Here is a 14,808-nt window from a genome sequence, read left to right on the forward strand (position 1 = left end):
GCCCAAAAACTGAAAAAACTATGGCTCTTAGACTATGGAGACACTAAAACATTTTTTTGGTTTTAAAAATGAAATCATTGTGTAAAACTTACATAAATAAAAAAAATTGTATACATATTAGGTATCTCCGCGTCCGTGACAACCTGCTCTATAAAATTACCACATGATCTAACCTGTCAGATGAATGTTGTAAATAACAAAAAAAAAAACTGTGCCAAAAAAGCTATTTCTTGTTACCTTGCCGCACAAAAAGTGTAATATAGAGCAACCAAAAATCATATGTACCCTAAACTAGTACCAACAAAACTGCCACCCTATCCCGTAGTTTCTAAAATGGGGTCACTTTTTTGGAGTTTCTACTCTAGGGGTGCATCAGGGGGGCTTCAAATGGGACATGGTGTCAAAAAAACCAGTCCAGCAAAATATGCCTTCCAAAAACCATATGGTGTTCCTTTCCTTCTGCGCCCTGCCGTGTGCCTGTACAGCTGTTTACGACCACATATGGGGTGTTTCTGTAAACTACAGAATTAGGGCCATAAATAATGAGTTTTGTTTGGCTGTTAACCCTTGCTTTGTAACTGGAAAAAAAATATTAAAATGGAAAATCTGCCAAAAAAGTGAAATTTTGAAATTGTATCTCTATTTTCCATTAAATCTTGTGCAACACCTAAAGGGTTAACAAAGTTTGTAAAATCAGTTTTGAATACCTTGAGGGGTGTAGTTTCTTAGATGGGGTCACTTTTATGGAGTTTATAATCTAGGGGTGCATCAGGGGGGCTTCAAATGGGACATGGTGCCAAAAAAACAGTCCAGCAAAATCAGCCCTCCAAAAACCAAACGGCGCACCTTTCACTCTACGCCCCGCTGTGTGCCCGTACAGTAGTTTACGGCCACATATGCGGTGTTTCTGCAAACAGCAGAGTCAGGGCAATAAAGATACAGTCATGTTTGGCTGTTAACCCTTGCTTTGTTAGTTGAAAAAATGGGTTAAAATGGAAAATTAGGCAAAAAAATGAAATTCTCAAATTTCATCGCCATTTGCCAATAACTCTTGTGCAACACCTAAAGGGTTAACGACGTATGTAAAATCAGTTTTGAATACCTTGAGGGGTGTAGTTTCTTAGATGGGGTCACTTTTAGGGAGTTTCTCCTCTAGGGGTGCATCAGGGGGCTTCAAATGGGACATGGTGTAAATAAACCAGTCCATAAAAATCAGCCTTCCAAAAACCAAACGGCGCACCTTTCACTCTACGCCCCGCTGTGTGGCCGTACAGTAGTTTACGGCCACATATTGGGTGTTTCTGTAAATGGCAGAGTCAGGGCAATAAAGATACAGTCTTGTTTGGCTGTTAACCCTTGGTTTGTTAGTGGAAAAAATGGGTTAAAATGAAAAATTAGACAAAAAAATGAAATTCTCAAATTTCCTCCCTATTTGCCAATAACTCTTGTGCAACACCTAAAGGGTTAACAACGTATGCAAAATCAGTTTTGAATACCTTGAGGGGTGTAGTTTCTTAGATGGGGTCATTTTTGGGTGGTTTCTATAATGTAAGCCTCGCAAAGTGACTTGAGACCTGAACTGGTCCCTAGAAATTGAGTTTTTGTAAATTTCGGAAAAATTTCAAGATTTGCTTCTAAACTTCTAAGCCTTATAACATCCCCAAAAAATAAAATATCATTCCCAAAACAATTCAAACATGAAGTAGACATATGGGGAATGTAAAGTCATCACAATTTTTGGGGGTATTACTATGTATTACAGAAGTAGAGAAACTGAAACTTTGAAATTTGCAAATTTTTTTCAAATTTTTGTTAAATTAGGTATTTTTTGGTGCAAAAAAAATTTTTTTTTTGACTCCATTTTACCAGTGTCATGAAGTACAATATGTGACGAAAAAACAATCTCAGAACGGCCTGGATAAGTCAAACCGTTTTAAAGTTATCAGCACTTAAAGGGACTCTGGTCAGATTTTCAAAAAATGGCCTGGTCCTAAGGTGTAAAAAGGCTGTGTCCTTAAGGGGTTAATGATATGATAATCTCACATAAGTAACAGTAGTGGAGGTCCAGTAACTGGGGCTTCCATTAATGTCAAGATCAATGAGAGACTGATGGGAGTCCTCACATTACTCACATGTTCCTGGACCTCTCAATGAGCTCTCTTGCACAGCTGCTGTAGTTCTTTGGTAAACCACTTCATGTGAATCTGTTCCAATGTGATCACCCGAAACTCAAACTCAAAAAAGTCTGTTGTACAATATAAACTATAACTATTTATGATGAATCTAACATAATTTAATCTAAATGAAATGCACTGCAAAAATTTAAGGGGTTGTCCCACAAATAAATATTCTGCAGCACCAAGATCTAAATACTTTTGTAATTGCATGTAATTAAAGATGTTGTATAGCGAATCAAATATTCAATGAAATGTATCTGTATAGTGCCACCTGCTGTTTGTTCTTTTCCCTTTTTCAATGTCCACCTCCCTGAGATGAATGCACATGCTCAGTTGCATCCTTCAACTCATTCCTGAGCTGTGATAGGGAGAGAGCTGCATCCGAAAGGACACGCCCTCTGAGCTGCCAGCTTAATATACCTTTAGCAGAGCAACTGGAACAATGAATGAGGAGATCTCTGAATCCATGTGAGGTACAGGGATGGTTCTAGCTTTGTTAGAAAGAGATTTTTTTACATTCATTTTTAACATGAATCATGGGATAACCTCGTTAAGATACTGCAGCCTTGGGGTTAATTAATGATATCGCTGCAGGATGAAACATCATTTTAAAGAGGACCTGCAACTCTCCTGACATGTCTGCTTTACAATCATGTGAGAACAATTCTGGAGCACATATTGTTATGACTCTGTATTGTGTCTTTATGAACAATTTGCCAGCAGTCTGCAGTAAAGGTCCAAATAAGTGTTACCAATTGGAGGTTGTGTCCCTGCACAATCTGACACTATCCAATCAGAGTTTACAGTGGCACACTGTGCAGTGATACAGTCCCAACTGGTAACACCCAGATGGACCTTTATTGAAGATTGCAGGGAATTCATTTACAAACTTCTAGAAGGAATAATAGAGGAATGGCACAGTATACATAGGGAATGCGAGTAGTTAGGAGAACAGACATGTCATCAGTTGACAGGTCCTCTGTCAACCAAACAATTATATGAAGCACATTTTAATAGCTATGCTACTAATCTAACTGGAGTTGAAACAGAAGCAAAGTGAGTTATATAGTAACACAGCTGGCACTAACTGCCCATGATATGGATCTGGCACTGGTGCCAAGTTTCAGCCATGCCCTTTCTTGTCTTTTGGGTGGATAATAGTATTTGCCGTTGCCAACATCTAGGTTAAGGGACGCACGCAAGGGAACACTGATTCTTTCCTACATAGTATGGTCACCTAGAAAACCTGATAGGATTTAGCTGAATGTGCCTCCTCCCTAGTTAGGTAAATACTCAATGTCAATATGTGCATAGGCCTCTGTGTATGGCTATCAACCGGAAACATCTGAGCATGTGCCTGGGTAGATGGGGAACGTTGCAAATTTTTCTATGACTTCAGTCATTATTAGGGCTTGTTCACGCAAATTGCGGTCCGCAATACACGGGCACCGTCCGTGGGGCAGCCGCATGGGGATCACAGACCCTTTCACTTGAATGGGTCCGCGATCCGTCCATTCCGCAAATAGATAGAGCAAGTTCTATCTTTTTGCAGCATGGAGGCACGGAACATTCCTTGCTTCTGTTCCTCACTGTTCCGCATCTCCGTATTTGCGGACCCATTGAAGTGAATGGTTCCGCATCCGTGTTGCGGAATGCACACGGAACGGTGCCTGTGTATTGCGGATCCGCAAATGCGGTCCGCAATACGGCAACGAGCAGCACACTTTCGTGTGAATGAGCCCTTAGTTACATGAAACTGAATTAGGGTCCAGCTACACAGCGATTTGTGGCATGCCCTAGGAATGAATGGGTTAGCATTGAGACTCACACGTTTGTCGAAACCGTGACCTCAAAAAATTGACAAAAAATTCAACACTGCTGCCATTTTGGGGTCATGGTTGCAGCAAATGGCGATGTCCTAGCTGGCATTACTTTCTAATAAAGAGATTAAAACACATTTAAAAGAAGCAGTCAGGGGCAGATCCAGTGACTTACAGGTGATGTCTCAACGGATTTGAGTTGCTCACCTTCCTTTTCTCCTCCATTTGGTCCAGACCACCATGCGCAGATGTTTTTGGTCAGGGGTGTGCAGCCCCCTCTGCTATATAAGAAGACACTAGGATTACTATAAGGCACATGGAAGATGGGGTATATAATGCTCCCCCTCTAGTACCAGTATAATGCTTCCTGCCTGCAGTGCCAGTATATAAATCTTACCCCATAGTGCCAATATATAATGCTCCCCCTCTGTAGTGCCAGTATATATTGCTCCTCTTGTAGTGCCCTCCTTAGTCCCAGTATATAATGCCTCCCCCTGTAGTGCCAGGTATATATAATGCTTTACCTTCTCCCCTTCTTCCCCCCCTTCCTTGGTGATACCATTCCCCACCGCTGGGAAACAAGGACTCTTTTGCCAACAAGAGATTTTTTTTTTCATGTAAGAGAATTTCAGCGCAGTCCTTTTTCCTTCACTTTGCGGACACCATTCTAGAAATAGGTACAGGTCCTAGAGGTGGGACCTGCACCTATCAGATATTGGTAGCATATCCTAGCCATTTGCCACCAGTGTGTGAGATGGGACAACCCCTTTAAGGCCATCACAGAGCTCATTAACAGATACAGAAATCTCAAAGCAGTGTGCTACCCCAGTTTTTTATGTAAAAAAAAGTTGCGATATTTTGTTGCATGGGTGTTTTTGCGCCATGCTTGCCACTAGGGAGTGAAGAAGGAGTAACGGAGGTAGGTGTGGCGGGGTCTGAGCCAGGGCAGAGGCGTAGGACAGAGACATATTTACAATTTTTTCCATAGGCATAATGCGGAGTGAAAACTACTATAGTCAGGGGCTGGAGTAGTTCTTACTCCGGACGCACAAACTGCTAGCACAACGGAAGAAACGAAAGTCTTTGTAAATGACTCCCCAAGTTCTGTCAGTAAAAACTTCAGTTTTCCCTAATTTTTTTTATTTCTGTGTTTTCTTGAAAATGACTTAAGATACAAGATTCTGCTATTTTTCCTGAACAGGAAGTAAAAAATATGAAAGGGAGTGGCCTTATTAGAAAGGGTTGTGGCCAAAGGGGCATTGTTTTGAGCCATAATTGTGTCACAATTCTGGCGTAAAAATCTGTCTCCAAGTGAGCCAACCAATAGTTGCTAAAGAGTCAGAGAGAAGTGTCTCTCCCTGCACCAGCCTATCATCCAGCCTGATCCACTGTGATATGGCTATGGGGGTCATTTTTCAAAGTCTGGCAGAAAAAGTTTAGGCCTCGTCAAAAATTAGGTGCACATCCGGCAGTCTGTCTGAAAACTATGCCAGCCCCTGAGTGGAGTAGTCGTCCCTCCTTTTTTACAGTGTAAATGTTAGTAAATTTAACATATCACATGCCTGGCCCACGCCACTCCTTCGCCTCTCCCAAGTGGCAAGGCTGGCGTACAAAAACGGATGTGCAACAAAAAGTTGCAAAAAGGGCTCTTGCGTCTTTTTCACACCAAAAACTGGCACAACAATGTAAGTAAATTGCCGCCTTTGTTTACGTAGCCTTTTATAGGATTAGTAAATCAGCCCCATTGGCTTTAATGTGTCTCTGCATGGTTGCCGCTGCATCTCTCCGTTGTGTGGATCAAAACATCTGGCAACGGGGGTGCAGCCCAAAGTGGCCTGCTATTAGTCGCAGTCGCACCCCCCTGTCAGCGGATATTTTGATCTGCGTGACAGAGAGATGCAGCTGCGACCATGCAGGGATCTGGAGGGACGTGGGTGCCGGGGACCGGGTAAGTATCTCCCATAGGAGGGGGCCTGGCATTGTGGGGGGTGTTTATACTGTTGGATAACCCCTTTAATTTTTTAAAAATGCTATGTAGAATCTTTTATAAAAATGTATTTAGAATCTTTTATAAAAATCAGTTTAGTCCGTCCATTTATTAGACAGGTTTTAGTCTAATTTCACACGAGCAATGTTGTTTCTGTCTGGGTGCTGTCCGTATTTGAACTGAATACTAACACATTAAAGCCAATTGGGCAGATTTACTAATCCTGTAAATGTAAAAATAGGCAGGCATTTACTAACATTGTTGTGCCAGTTTTTGGCATAATCATCAGGATCATTCGTGCTAATTGTTATATCTGTCGCTGGGCCTTCATGTTTCTCGCAGGCCTGACTAAGACATGTTCTTCTCTCTTATTCCATAATGACTTTGATGGTCCCTGACAGGTGCCCCTCAACCTCTGCTGACCTATTGACTATATTTAGTTCTGGATAGCAGATCAGCTGCCTGCCATCCAATATCACTTTCCCACATTGACATTACACTAAGGGTGTCTTCTGTAGATTTTGTTGCAGAAATGTTTTGTGACACCCTTAGGGTACCACCATACAGCACGGTCACGACGCGGCTGTGCTGTAGATGAGCACCGCGGCAGTTGCACGGGCTGCAGCAGGCACTAATTAAACTAATGAGACTGCACTGTTTAGTGGGTCTGTACTGTAAATGGCCGAGGGGCACCTCGTAAGTTTAATTAGAGGCAACTGTGGCCCCGAAAACCGCACAGGTACCGCAGTATGGCCATGCCACAGTCATGACACTACTGCGCCGTGTGGTTGTACCCCTAAGGCTGCTGCCACGTGTGCAGGTTTTTGAAGCAAAAATCAGGTGTGTATCATGAAAAAGAGAGAAAGTATAAAGGACAGATACTACTTCTCTTTTTTTTTTTAAGAGGAGCGGAATAGCTGGACACCGCTAGGACCCATCGGATCTCCATTCACTATAGTGGGATCTTATCACGGCTGTGGATGGGGAAAACCCTCAGCTGTGCGGTGTCAAAGATAAGAGTAGCTGCTAGGCCAGGACGACAGGATCAGGGAGCAGGTCACCTCCTAATACATCCCTAATTCTGACCCTGACTCCTAACCGTATGAGCCAACCCTGATGGTAGGAGGGCTCATACACCGGAACCTAAGATCCCTACTAGGCCTCAGGGTGGCCCTGGACTAGGAGCAGGGTAAGACGACCTGTTCCTCCTAGGCACGGACGAACAGGAGACTCACTGGCCAAGCTACACAGGAAAGGGGAACATATACAGCATATGGCAATGGCAGGTAAGTGAAACTAGTACCACACCTACCTGCCAAAGACACACAGCCTTGAACCCGTGCACAAGTGCTGCTGTCCACAACAACATAGACGGACACAGCACACACCACACATCACACAGGAACCCAGGACCATAAGCTGCAATAAACATAAAGACACCACAAGACATAGCATAACATCAGAACATCTATGCCTAGACATTCTTATGACCACAAGGGTGGCCCTCACTGGACAGGTGGAATAATACCAGGAGGATGACTCCAGCAAACACCATGGCTGGAGTACCCCTCAGCTACTGGCATCCAGCAGGAGCTAAATAGCCCTAAGTAGCCACACCCACACACAGACTCACACACTAGGTAGGGAATTAACCCTTCCAATACCAGACAAGGGATAAAAGCTACTAAAAGGGGAAAAGCACAAACAAGCACACACTCCACCCGTACCGCCGGCAACGACATGCGTGGCAACCATCTCCTGGGGATCAGCCAGAAGGCCGAGACACTGCCACCACATGCACAGAACACCACACGTTGCCACGGGCAACCACAAGTGAAGGAAAGTGTCACTAAACACACCATAGGCCGTGACAGATCTGTCCTGTTTCCAACATGAATGACAGCTTTCTGCGACTAACGCACAAAAATCTGCACAGAAATTAGTGTGGATCTTCTGCATGCGTATCCGCACCTGTCTGCAGGTACCCTCATGGGTACAAACCAGGCTGCATGTGGCTAAGCCACACCTACCCGCAACAACGAATGGCTGAACAATTTTGCGTTAAAAAAAACCCCCAGAACTTCGGCCCCTGCAAATTTACTAACAGGTGCAAAAGTTGGCAAGAAACTTCTCCAGTACGGGGCTGGAGTCGTATTTATGCCTGGCTCAAGGACTGCCGGAGGTGCGCCTAATTTATGCATAAAACGCCGGTCTTTGTAAATGACCCCCCAGCGCAATCACAGATTGCATCAATATTCACAATATGAACAAGGCTTATAACTGGTTTGGACAATTATTGCTTCTTCACCTTTTTTGTAAGGTAGGCATTATAATAATCTTTATATATCGTAGCGCTAACATATTCCGCAGTGCTTTACAATCAGTTATAATAAATGACATGCTATTTGTAATGTAAATCATCAGTTGACTGTGTCATGGATAATTAATAAATTTGTCATGTCTGAATGTTATTTGTGTATTATACACTGTTCTCTCCCTTTTCTCATGTAAAGGTGCCGTGGCCCTTTCTAGGCGCAGTCCGGTAGCCTCCTGGCTGTGTGCCATGCTCTACTGCTTTGGTAGCTACATACTTGCAGATGTTTTGCTTGGAGATTCTCCCATCCATTATTTCAGCAACAATGCCAATATACTTCTAGCATCCGCTGTCTGGTAAGGATTTCTGTGTCACAGCATGTCCTATCAAATTCATATAAGCCAGTACTACCAAAACCTATAAAAATCCCCTAAAATTGGGTGAAAGGGAAAATGCCACCAGAAAATGACCTATTGTTTAAACTGCATTTTTATGTTGAACTATTTTTGGGGGAGTTTTGGGTGATTTTTGTTTTAATTTTCCATGTCACTATCTCTATTTCTAAAATTACCTAAAATAATGCAGTCTCAAAACTGACCACTAGGCCTAATAATATGTCAAGACTTCTTAAAGGGAACGTGTCATTAGAAAATGACCTGCTGTTTAAATCACTTTTTTATGTTTAAAGGGCTTCTGTCACCCCACTAGTGATTTTTTTTTTTGGGGCTAGTTAAATTAGTTATATAGCGATATATGAAAATATAATTGTGTTGCTTACATTGATCCAGCAGTTTATTCAAAAAACGAAGTTTTATCATATGCAAATTCGGTCTCTACCAGCAAGTAGGGCGTCTACTTGCTGGTAGCTGCTGCAGAAATCCGCCCCCTCCTCTTGTTGATTGACAGGGCCAGCCGGGATCTCCTCCTCCGACCAGCCCTGTCGGCGTTTCAAAAATCGCGCGCCTGTGTTGATTCGGCGCAGGCGCTCTGAGATGAGGAGGCTCGTCTCCTCAGAACTCCCTCAGTGCGCCTGCGCCGATGACGTCTTCTATTTCGGTGATGTCATTTTGAAATGCCGACAGGGCTGGCCGGAGGAGGAGATCCCGGCTGGCCCTGTCAATCAACAAGAGGAGGGGGCGGATTTCTGCAGCAGCTACCAGCAAGTAGCCGCCCTACTTGCTGGTAGAGACCGAATTTGCATATGATAAAACTTCGTTTTTTGAATAAACTGCTGGATCAATGTAAGTAACACAATTATATTTTCATATATCGCAATATAACTAATTTAACTAGCCCCAAAAAAAAAAATCAGTTTAGTGGGGTGACAGAAGCCCTTTAAAATATTTTAAATAATATTTGATGATGTTATTTTAAATTTTCCATGTCACGTGTTATATTTAAACTAAAACCAAAAATCCTGCTGCAGTTTTTGCACTGCCCACTATGTCTAATAATTGGCACCACTTTATATGTTTATGGTTATACAGATCACTTAACTGCAGTTAGCTCATTCTAATCCTGCCTGTAATGATATCACCTCTGTGTATAGATAAGGCAGGATCCACCATTCACAATAGGTGATTGTCAAATCTTATCTATTCTTTCCTTGTACAATGACCTCTGCACAGGTCATAGAGCATGCCTAGAAAACGGTCCCATAAAAGTCAATAAGGTCCCCTCCTATCCATTGTGTCTATGGCCCATACAGTGCTACCAGGTAGCACATACCTCTTACATCCAGTGACATTCATCATCCTCTGATGTAGACATTCTCTTTTCTCATCTTCTCCATTCAGACCAGACAGCCATGATGATTTATTTTAGCCATTTCTTGTCTTTCGAGTGTGACATCTTAGTTTCCTACTTTTGCATCATAGTCCCCACCTTCTCAACACCACATCCTGCCACCCCGAATACTGTGCCCACTGTGCTCCCCATTACTATACTTCAGAAACAGCCCCCCTGCAAATACTAGTACCACAATCACAGATAGTGTCCCCTTCAATAGTTTTTGGAACACAGTGCCCTATAAAATAACTGCACCTAGGAAATAGTGTCCCTGAAACTAATAGTGCTGTAAACATAGTGTCCCCCAAAAATAATTCTGCTAAGCCGATACTGTGCCAGGGTGCCCCCTATAGTAATAGTGCTCCCCAAAGTCCCACTAATAGTAATAATTATCTGCCAGAGTGCACTTAGTGTTAACAGTGCCCCCAATAGTAATAATGCCCCCCTTGTGCCCATACTAGCAATAATGTGCTCAATAGTTCCCCAGTAGTAGAATGCCAGTACAAAAATGCCCCCTAATGTATGCCATAATAAAAAAAATCCCCTTATAATGTGTGCCAGTACAAAAATGTCCTATATTTTACGATGTGGAGGCACGGATTGGAAGCCCACGGAAACACACCAAAGCCATTCCATGGGCTTCCAGATCCGTGCCTCTGAACCGCAGAAGATAGGACACACCCCATCTTTCACCACATCTTGTGGATTTCAGAGCCATTGAAGTCAAAGGGTCCACACCGCAATGCGGAGTTCACATGCCTGGTGCCCATGTTTTGCGGACCTTGCGGATTGCGGTCCACAACACGGGCACATCTACACCACAGTTGTATGAATTTAGCCATAACATGACCGATATTCATTGTGATTGCCACAAGTGTCTTCTCACAGACCAATATTATATTCTTCTCGTCTCTGCAGGTACCTCATGTTTTTCTGCCCTCTGAATCTCTTCTACAAGTGTGTAAGTTTTCTGCCGGTGAAACTTGTCCTTGTTGGTATGAAAGAAGTAGTCCGTGTACGGAAAATTGCCATTGGAATTCACCATGCTCATCACCACTACCATCATGGTTGGGTTATCATGGTTCTTATTGGATGGGTAAAAGGTAAGCATATGCTTAGGGCTGGGTTCATTATACTTGTTACAAGAATATGTGAATGAGGCTTTGTTCACTCTATCATTAAAACCTTAATTGTGTGTGGATATATAAGTGTTAAAGGAGTTATCCCATAAAAATACTTAGCACTTATCCACAGGATTAAGTATTAAATATTGGATTGAGGGGTTAGACTGATGGAACTCCCAGCAATGATAAGAACGGAGGCTCTGTGAGTCCCCTTTGTGATTGGAGCAGTGGTCCACCACTTTAATGATGTAGACAGTGCTCCACCAGTCCAATAAATGGGAATTGGGCAGTAGTTCACATTTCGGTCTTCCTCTCCATTCATATCTGTTTGACTGATGGGGTTCCATCTATGTCAGTTGCATAGAAGAGAACGAAGATAATCTGGGACCCTCCGTTCTCAGGATTGCTGTTGGTCCCAGTGTTATGACTCCCAGCAATTCAAAACATTTTTCCTATTTTGTAGGTGATAAATACTTTTCAGGGAATAACCCATTTAATATATGTGCCGCAAGCCCATCAGGGGGTGGAGCAGAGGACAGGAGTGACAATCCTCACATAATGTTCCCTAGGGCTAGGACACTAAAAGGAGGGTGCACCCTTTCTTCCCTTAGGGCACACCCAGATGTTGGTGCTCCTGCCTGATGGTAGTTGGGGTGCCTTGATGGTAAAGGTTTGGTGCGGGTGCATGGCTGGAAGTGTTGGGTGTAGTGGCTAGCATATGGTGCAGAACTCAGTAACCAGGCCAGTGGTAGAAAATAAACGTCTCCCTTTACTAAAGTGCAGAATGGGAGTTGTAGTACATCCAACGGTATCAAAACACGGTTCCAACAATTTGCATGAATAGCATTAAATAACACTATAAAATTATAAAACAAGGACAGTTTGGAAGTACCCTGTTTTATGCCACTGCTATGATAAAGAGAACCTCAGATTGTTTTAATACCAGTTATTAATGACCTATTCTAAGGGTAGGTCATCAATATTAAACACCCAGACAACCCCTTTAAGGGTTTGTCCACATAATATTTTTATTTCTGGAAACTGCCTGGGCCTTGATAAAATAATAAAAACCACTTACACTTCTCTGCCCGGGCCTCTCCTATCCAGCACCATCACTGCATCCTGGGTTCCAACCAGTGACATACTGTTGTGGCTGCAGCCATTACATCCCATACACTGCGAATGCGCCACCACTTCTGGGTTCAGTGACGTGACGGCGTGTGCACACTAGACATATTCACAAGCTGGGAAGGAAGGAAAAGATCCTGTGCGCATGCGCCGTTAAGGAAATGAGTGCGCAGGCGCTGGATCTCACAGGTCTAGCGCTGTCAATCAAAAGGCATGGGGACGTGATTAAGTGGAGAAGACCAGCATTAGGAAGGAACGGGGGGGCGTCACTGAAGCAGTGCTCGGACGGCATAAGCCTGCTTCCAAGTGCTCGAATACCTCATTAGCATATTTTTTTACGTTTATTTTTCTTCAACACCGGACCGCCGGCATAAGAAAGAAAGGTATGGCTTATGTCAGTGTCATCAGCCCTACCAGGCTATATGCCTGGTAGGATAGGCTTGATCCGGGTGACAGAGCCTCTTTAACCTTTCGGAATTACTATACTTTACTGCTTGGTTTTCTCATAGGTTCTGGCGTAGCACTGATGTCTAATTTGGAACAGCTCTTGCGTGGTGTATGGAAGCCAGAGACCAATGAAATTCTTCACAGTTCCTTGTGAGTGCACCGTTTATTATATTTGCATGTATCTTGGTGTTCTCACTAGGCATTTAGATATTACTTAAGGTTCTAGCTAGCAGAATGACCATGAGTGGGTGACCTCTTCTGTTAGCTCATTATTCTATGTATGAACACACCCTTCAAAGTATCATATATTCCCCACTTCTATTAGTGTAAATTAGAATTTAGAGAGCCTCTGTCAGCATGATAAACTCTATTGCCTGGTAGGGTTGATCATGTTGATTAAAACAATACATTAAGGTGGGTTTACATGGCCCGATTGTCGGGAAGATTATCGGGGACAACAAATGTTCCTGTGAATGCTTGTTCCCAACAATCTGCCCGTCTAAAGGCGCAGCCGATTATCCGATGAACGAGCGTTTTGTTTATCTATTGGGGGAAACTGTTGTTCCTGTAGGCATCTAAATTATCGCTTCTGGCAGAAGATCATTCTGTCTAAGGGTACTTTCACACTTGCGGCAGATGATTCTGGCAGGCAGTTCCGTCGCCGGAACTGGCAAAACGTATGCAAACTGATGGCATTTGTCAGACTGATCCAGATGCGGGTCAGTTTGACAAATGCATTGAAATGCCGGATCCTTCTCTCTGGTGTCATACGGAAAAACGGATCCGGTATAAATTTTATTTGCATCCGTTTTGCCGGAACACTTAATGTCGGATCCGGCACTAATACACTTCAATGTAAACTAATGCCGGATCCGGCATTCCGGCAAGTGTTCGGTCTTTTTGCACGGACATAAAGCCGCAGCATGCTGCGGTATTTTCTCCGTCCTGAAATGGTAAAAAGACTGAACTGAAGACATCCTGAATCTGCATCCTGAACGGATTGCTCTCCATTCAGAATGCATTAGGATAAAACTGATCAGTTCTTTTCCGTTATTAAGCCCCTAGGATGGAACTCACTGCCGGAAAAGAATAACGCTGGTGTGAAAGTACCCTAAACGGTGATCTAATGCCCAGAAACAATGCAGCTCTATGAGGACAAAAGGTAGCAATATCGATCGCTCGTTCTCATACTGTAAATGCAGTACTTCACCCCCACTGAATGAACAGCCAGTTGTCAGGAAGTAATCTTTTGCTCCTCGGCCCATGTAAACCCACCATAAGTCATCTTTGTAGGTAGCAGCATTACTGAGATATCAGCATTTTTATTATTATGCTAATTAGCTATTTGGCGCACCAAGGGGCTGGGCAGAAGGCTTTGAGCACTGCTATTCTAATGACCATCTCTTCTCTGCATGCCCACCTCCCCTTTGATATGTGGTTCAGCCCTGTATTCAGACATTCCCAATATCATCCTTATGTAAAAACCTTGAGCCTCTCAAAAAAATAAATAAATAAATAAACCCTTAGTGGCAGAGTGGTCTTATAATGTAAGTATAATGTACATGTATAATGTATAGTGTATACTATATGTATGTACTATATGTATAATGTATAGTGTAATTAATGAGTCATTGGTGTGTGCTGTGGATTACATGAAGGTTCCGGCACTTATTGGTGGCAGCGGAGCATCAAGACAAGGGAGAGTGGGCTGTATGGGCAGGAGAGAATACTAACCTCATGATCCTTCCAGCAGCTGGGCTCCTCCACTCCCAGTGAAGCTGCCAGCACCTCCACTTCAGGGTGGATTGACTTTACAGCTTCACTGAGAGCAGAGGAGCCCAGCTACTGGAAGGATCATGAGGCTAGTATTCTCTCCTGCCCACACAGCCCACTCTCCCTTGTCTTAATGCTCCGCTGCCACCAGTGAGTGTCGGGAACCACATGTAATCGTCAACATACACCAGTGACTTATTTGGTATTATTAGTGGTTCCACCCCGCTTTTTGGAGGATCTCAAATTATTA

At 43.2% G+C, this 14,808-nt stretch overlaps 1 protein-coding gene across 1 annotated transcript in view; it reads left to right on the forward strand.

Annotated features, from left to right (window-relative positions):
* TMEM38A (transmembrane protein 38A) overlaps window positions 1–14,808 on the forward strand; it is a 55,239-nt gene that overhangs the window by 28,142 nt on the left and 12,289 nt on the right. Inside the window, exons 2-4 of the mRNA XM_040417451.1 lie at window positions 8,498–8,654; window positions 11,005–11,189; window positions 12,848–12,935. Of these exons, the coding sequence (XP_040273385.1) occupies window positions 8,498–8,654; window positions 11,005–11,189; window positions 12,848–12,935 (430 nt within the window). The remainder of the gene's footprint in view (window positions 1–8,497; window positions 8,655–11,004; window positions 11,190–12,847; window positions 12,936–14,808) is intronic.

Source organism: Bufo bufo, chromosome 2 (genome assembly GCF_905171765.1).
Source record: "Bufo bufo chromosome 2, aBufBuf1.1, whole genome shotgun sequence".
NCBI classification, from domain to species: Eukaryota; Metazoa; Chordata; class Amphibia; order Anura; family Bufonidae; genus Bufo; species Bufo bufo.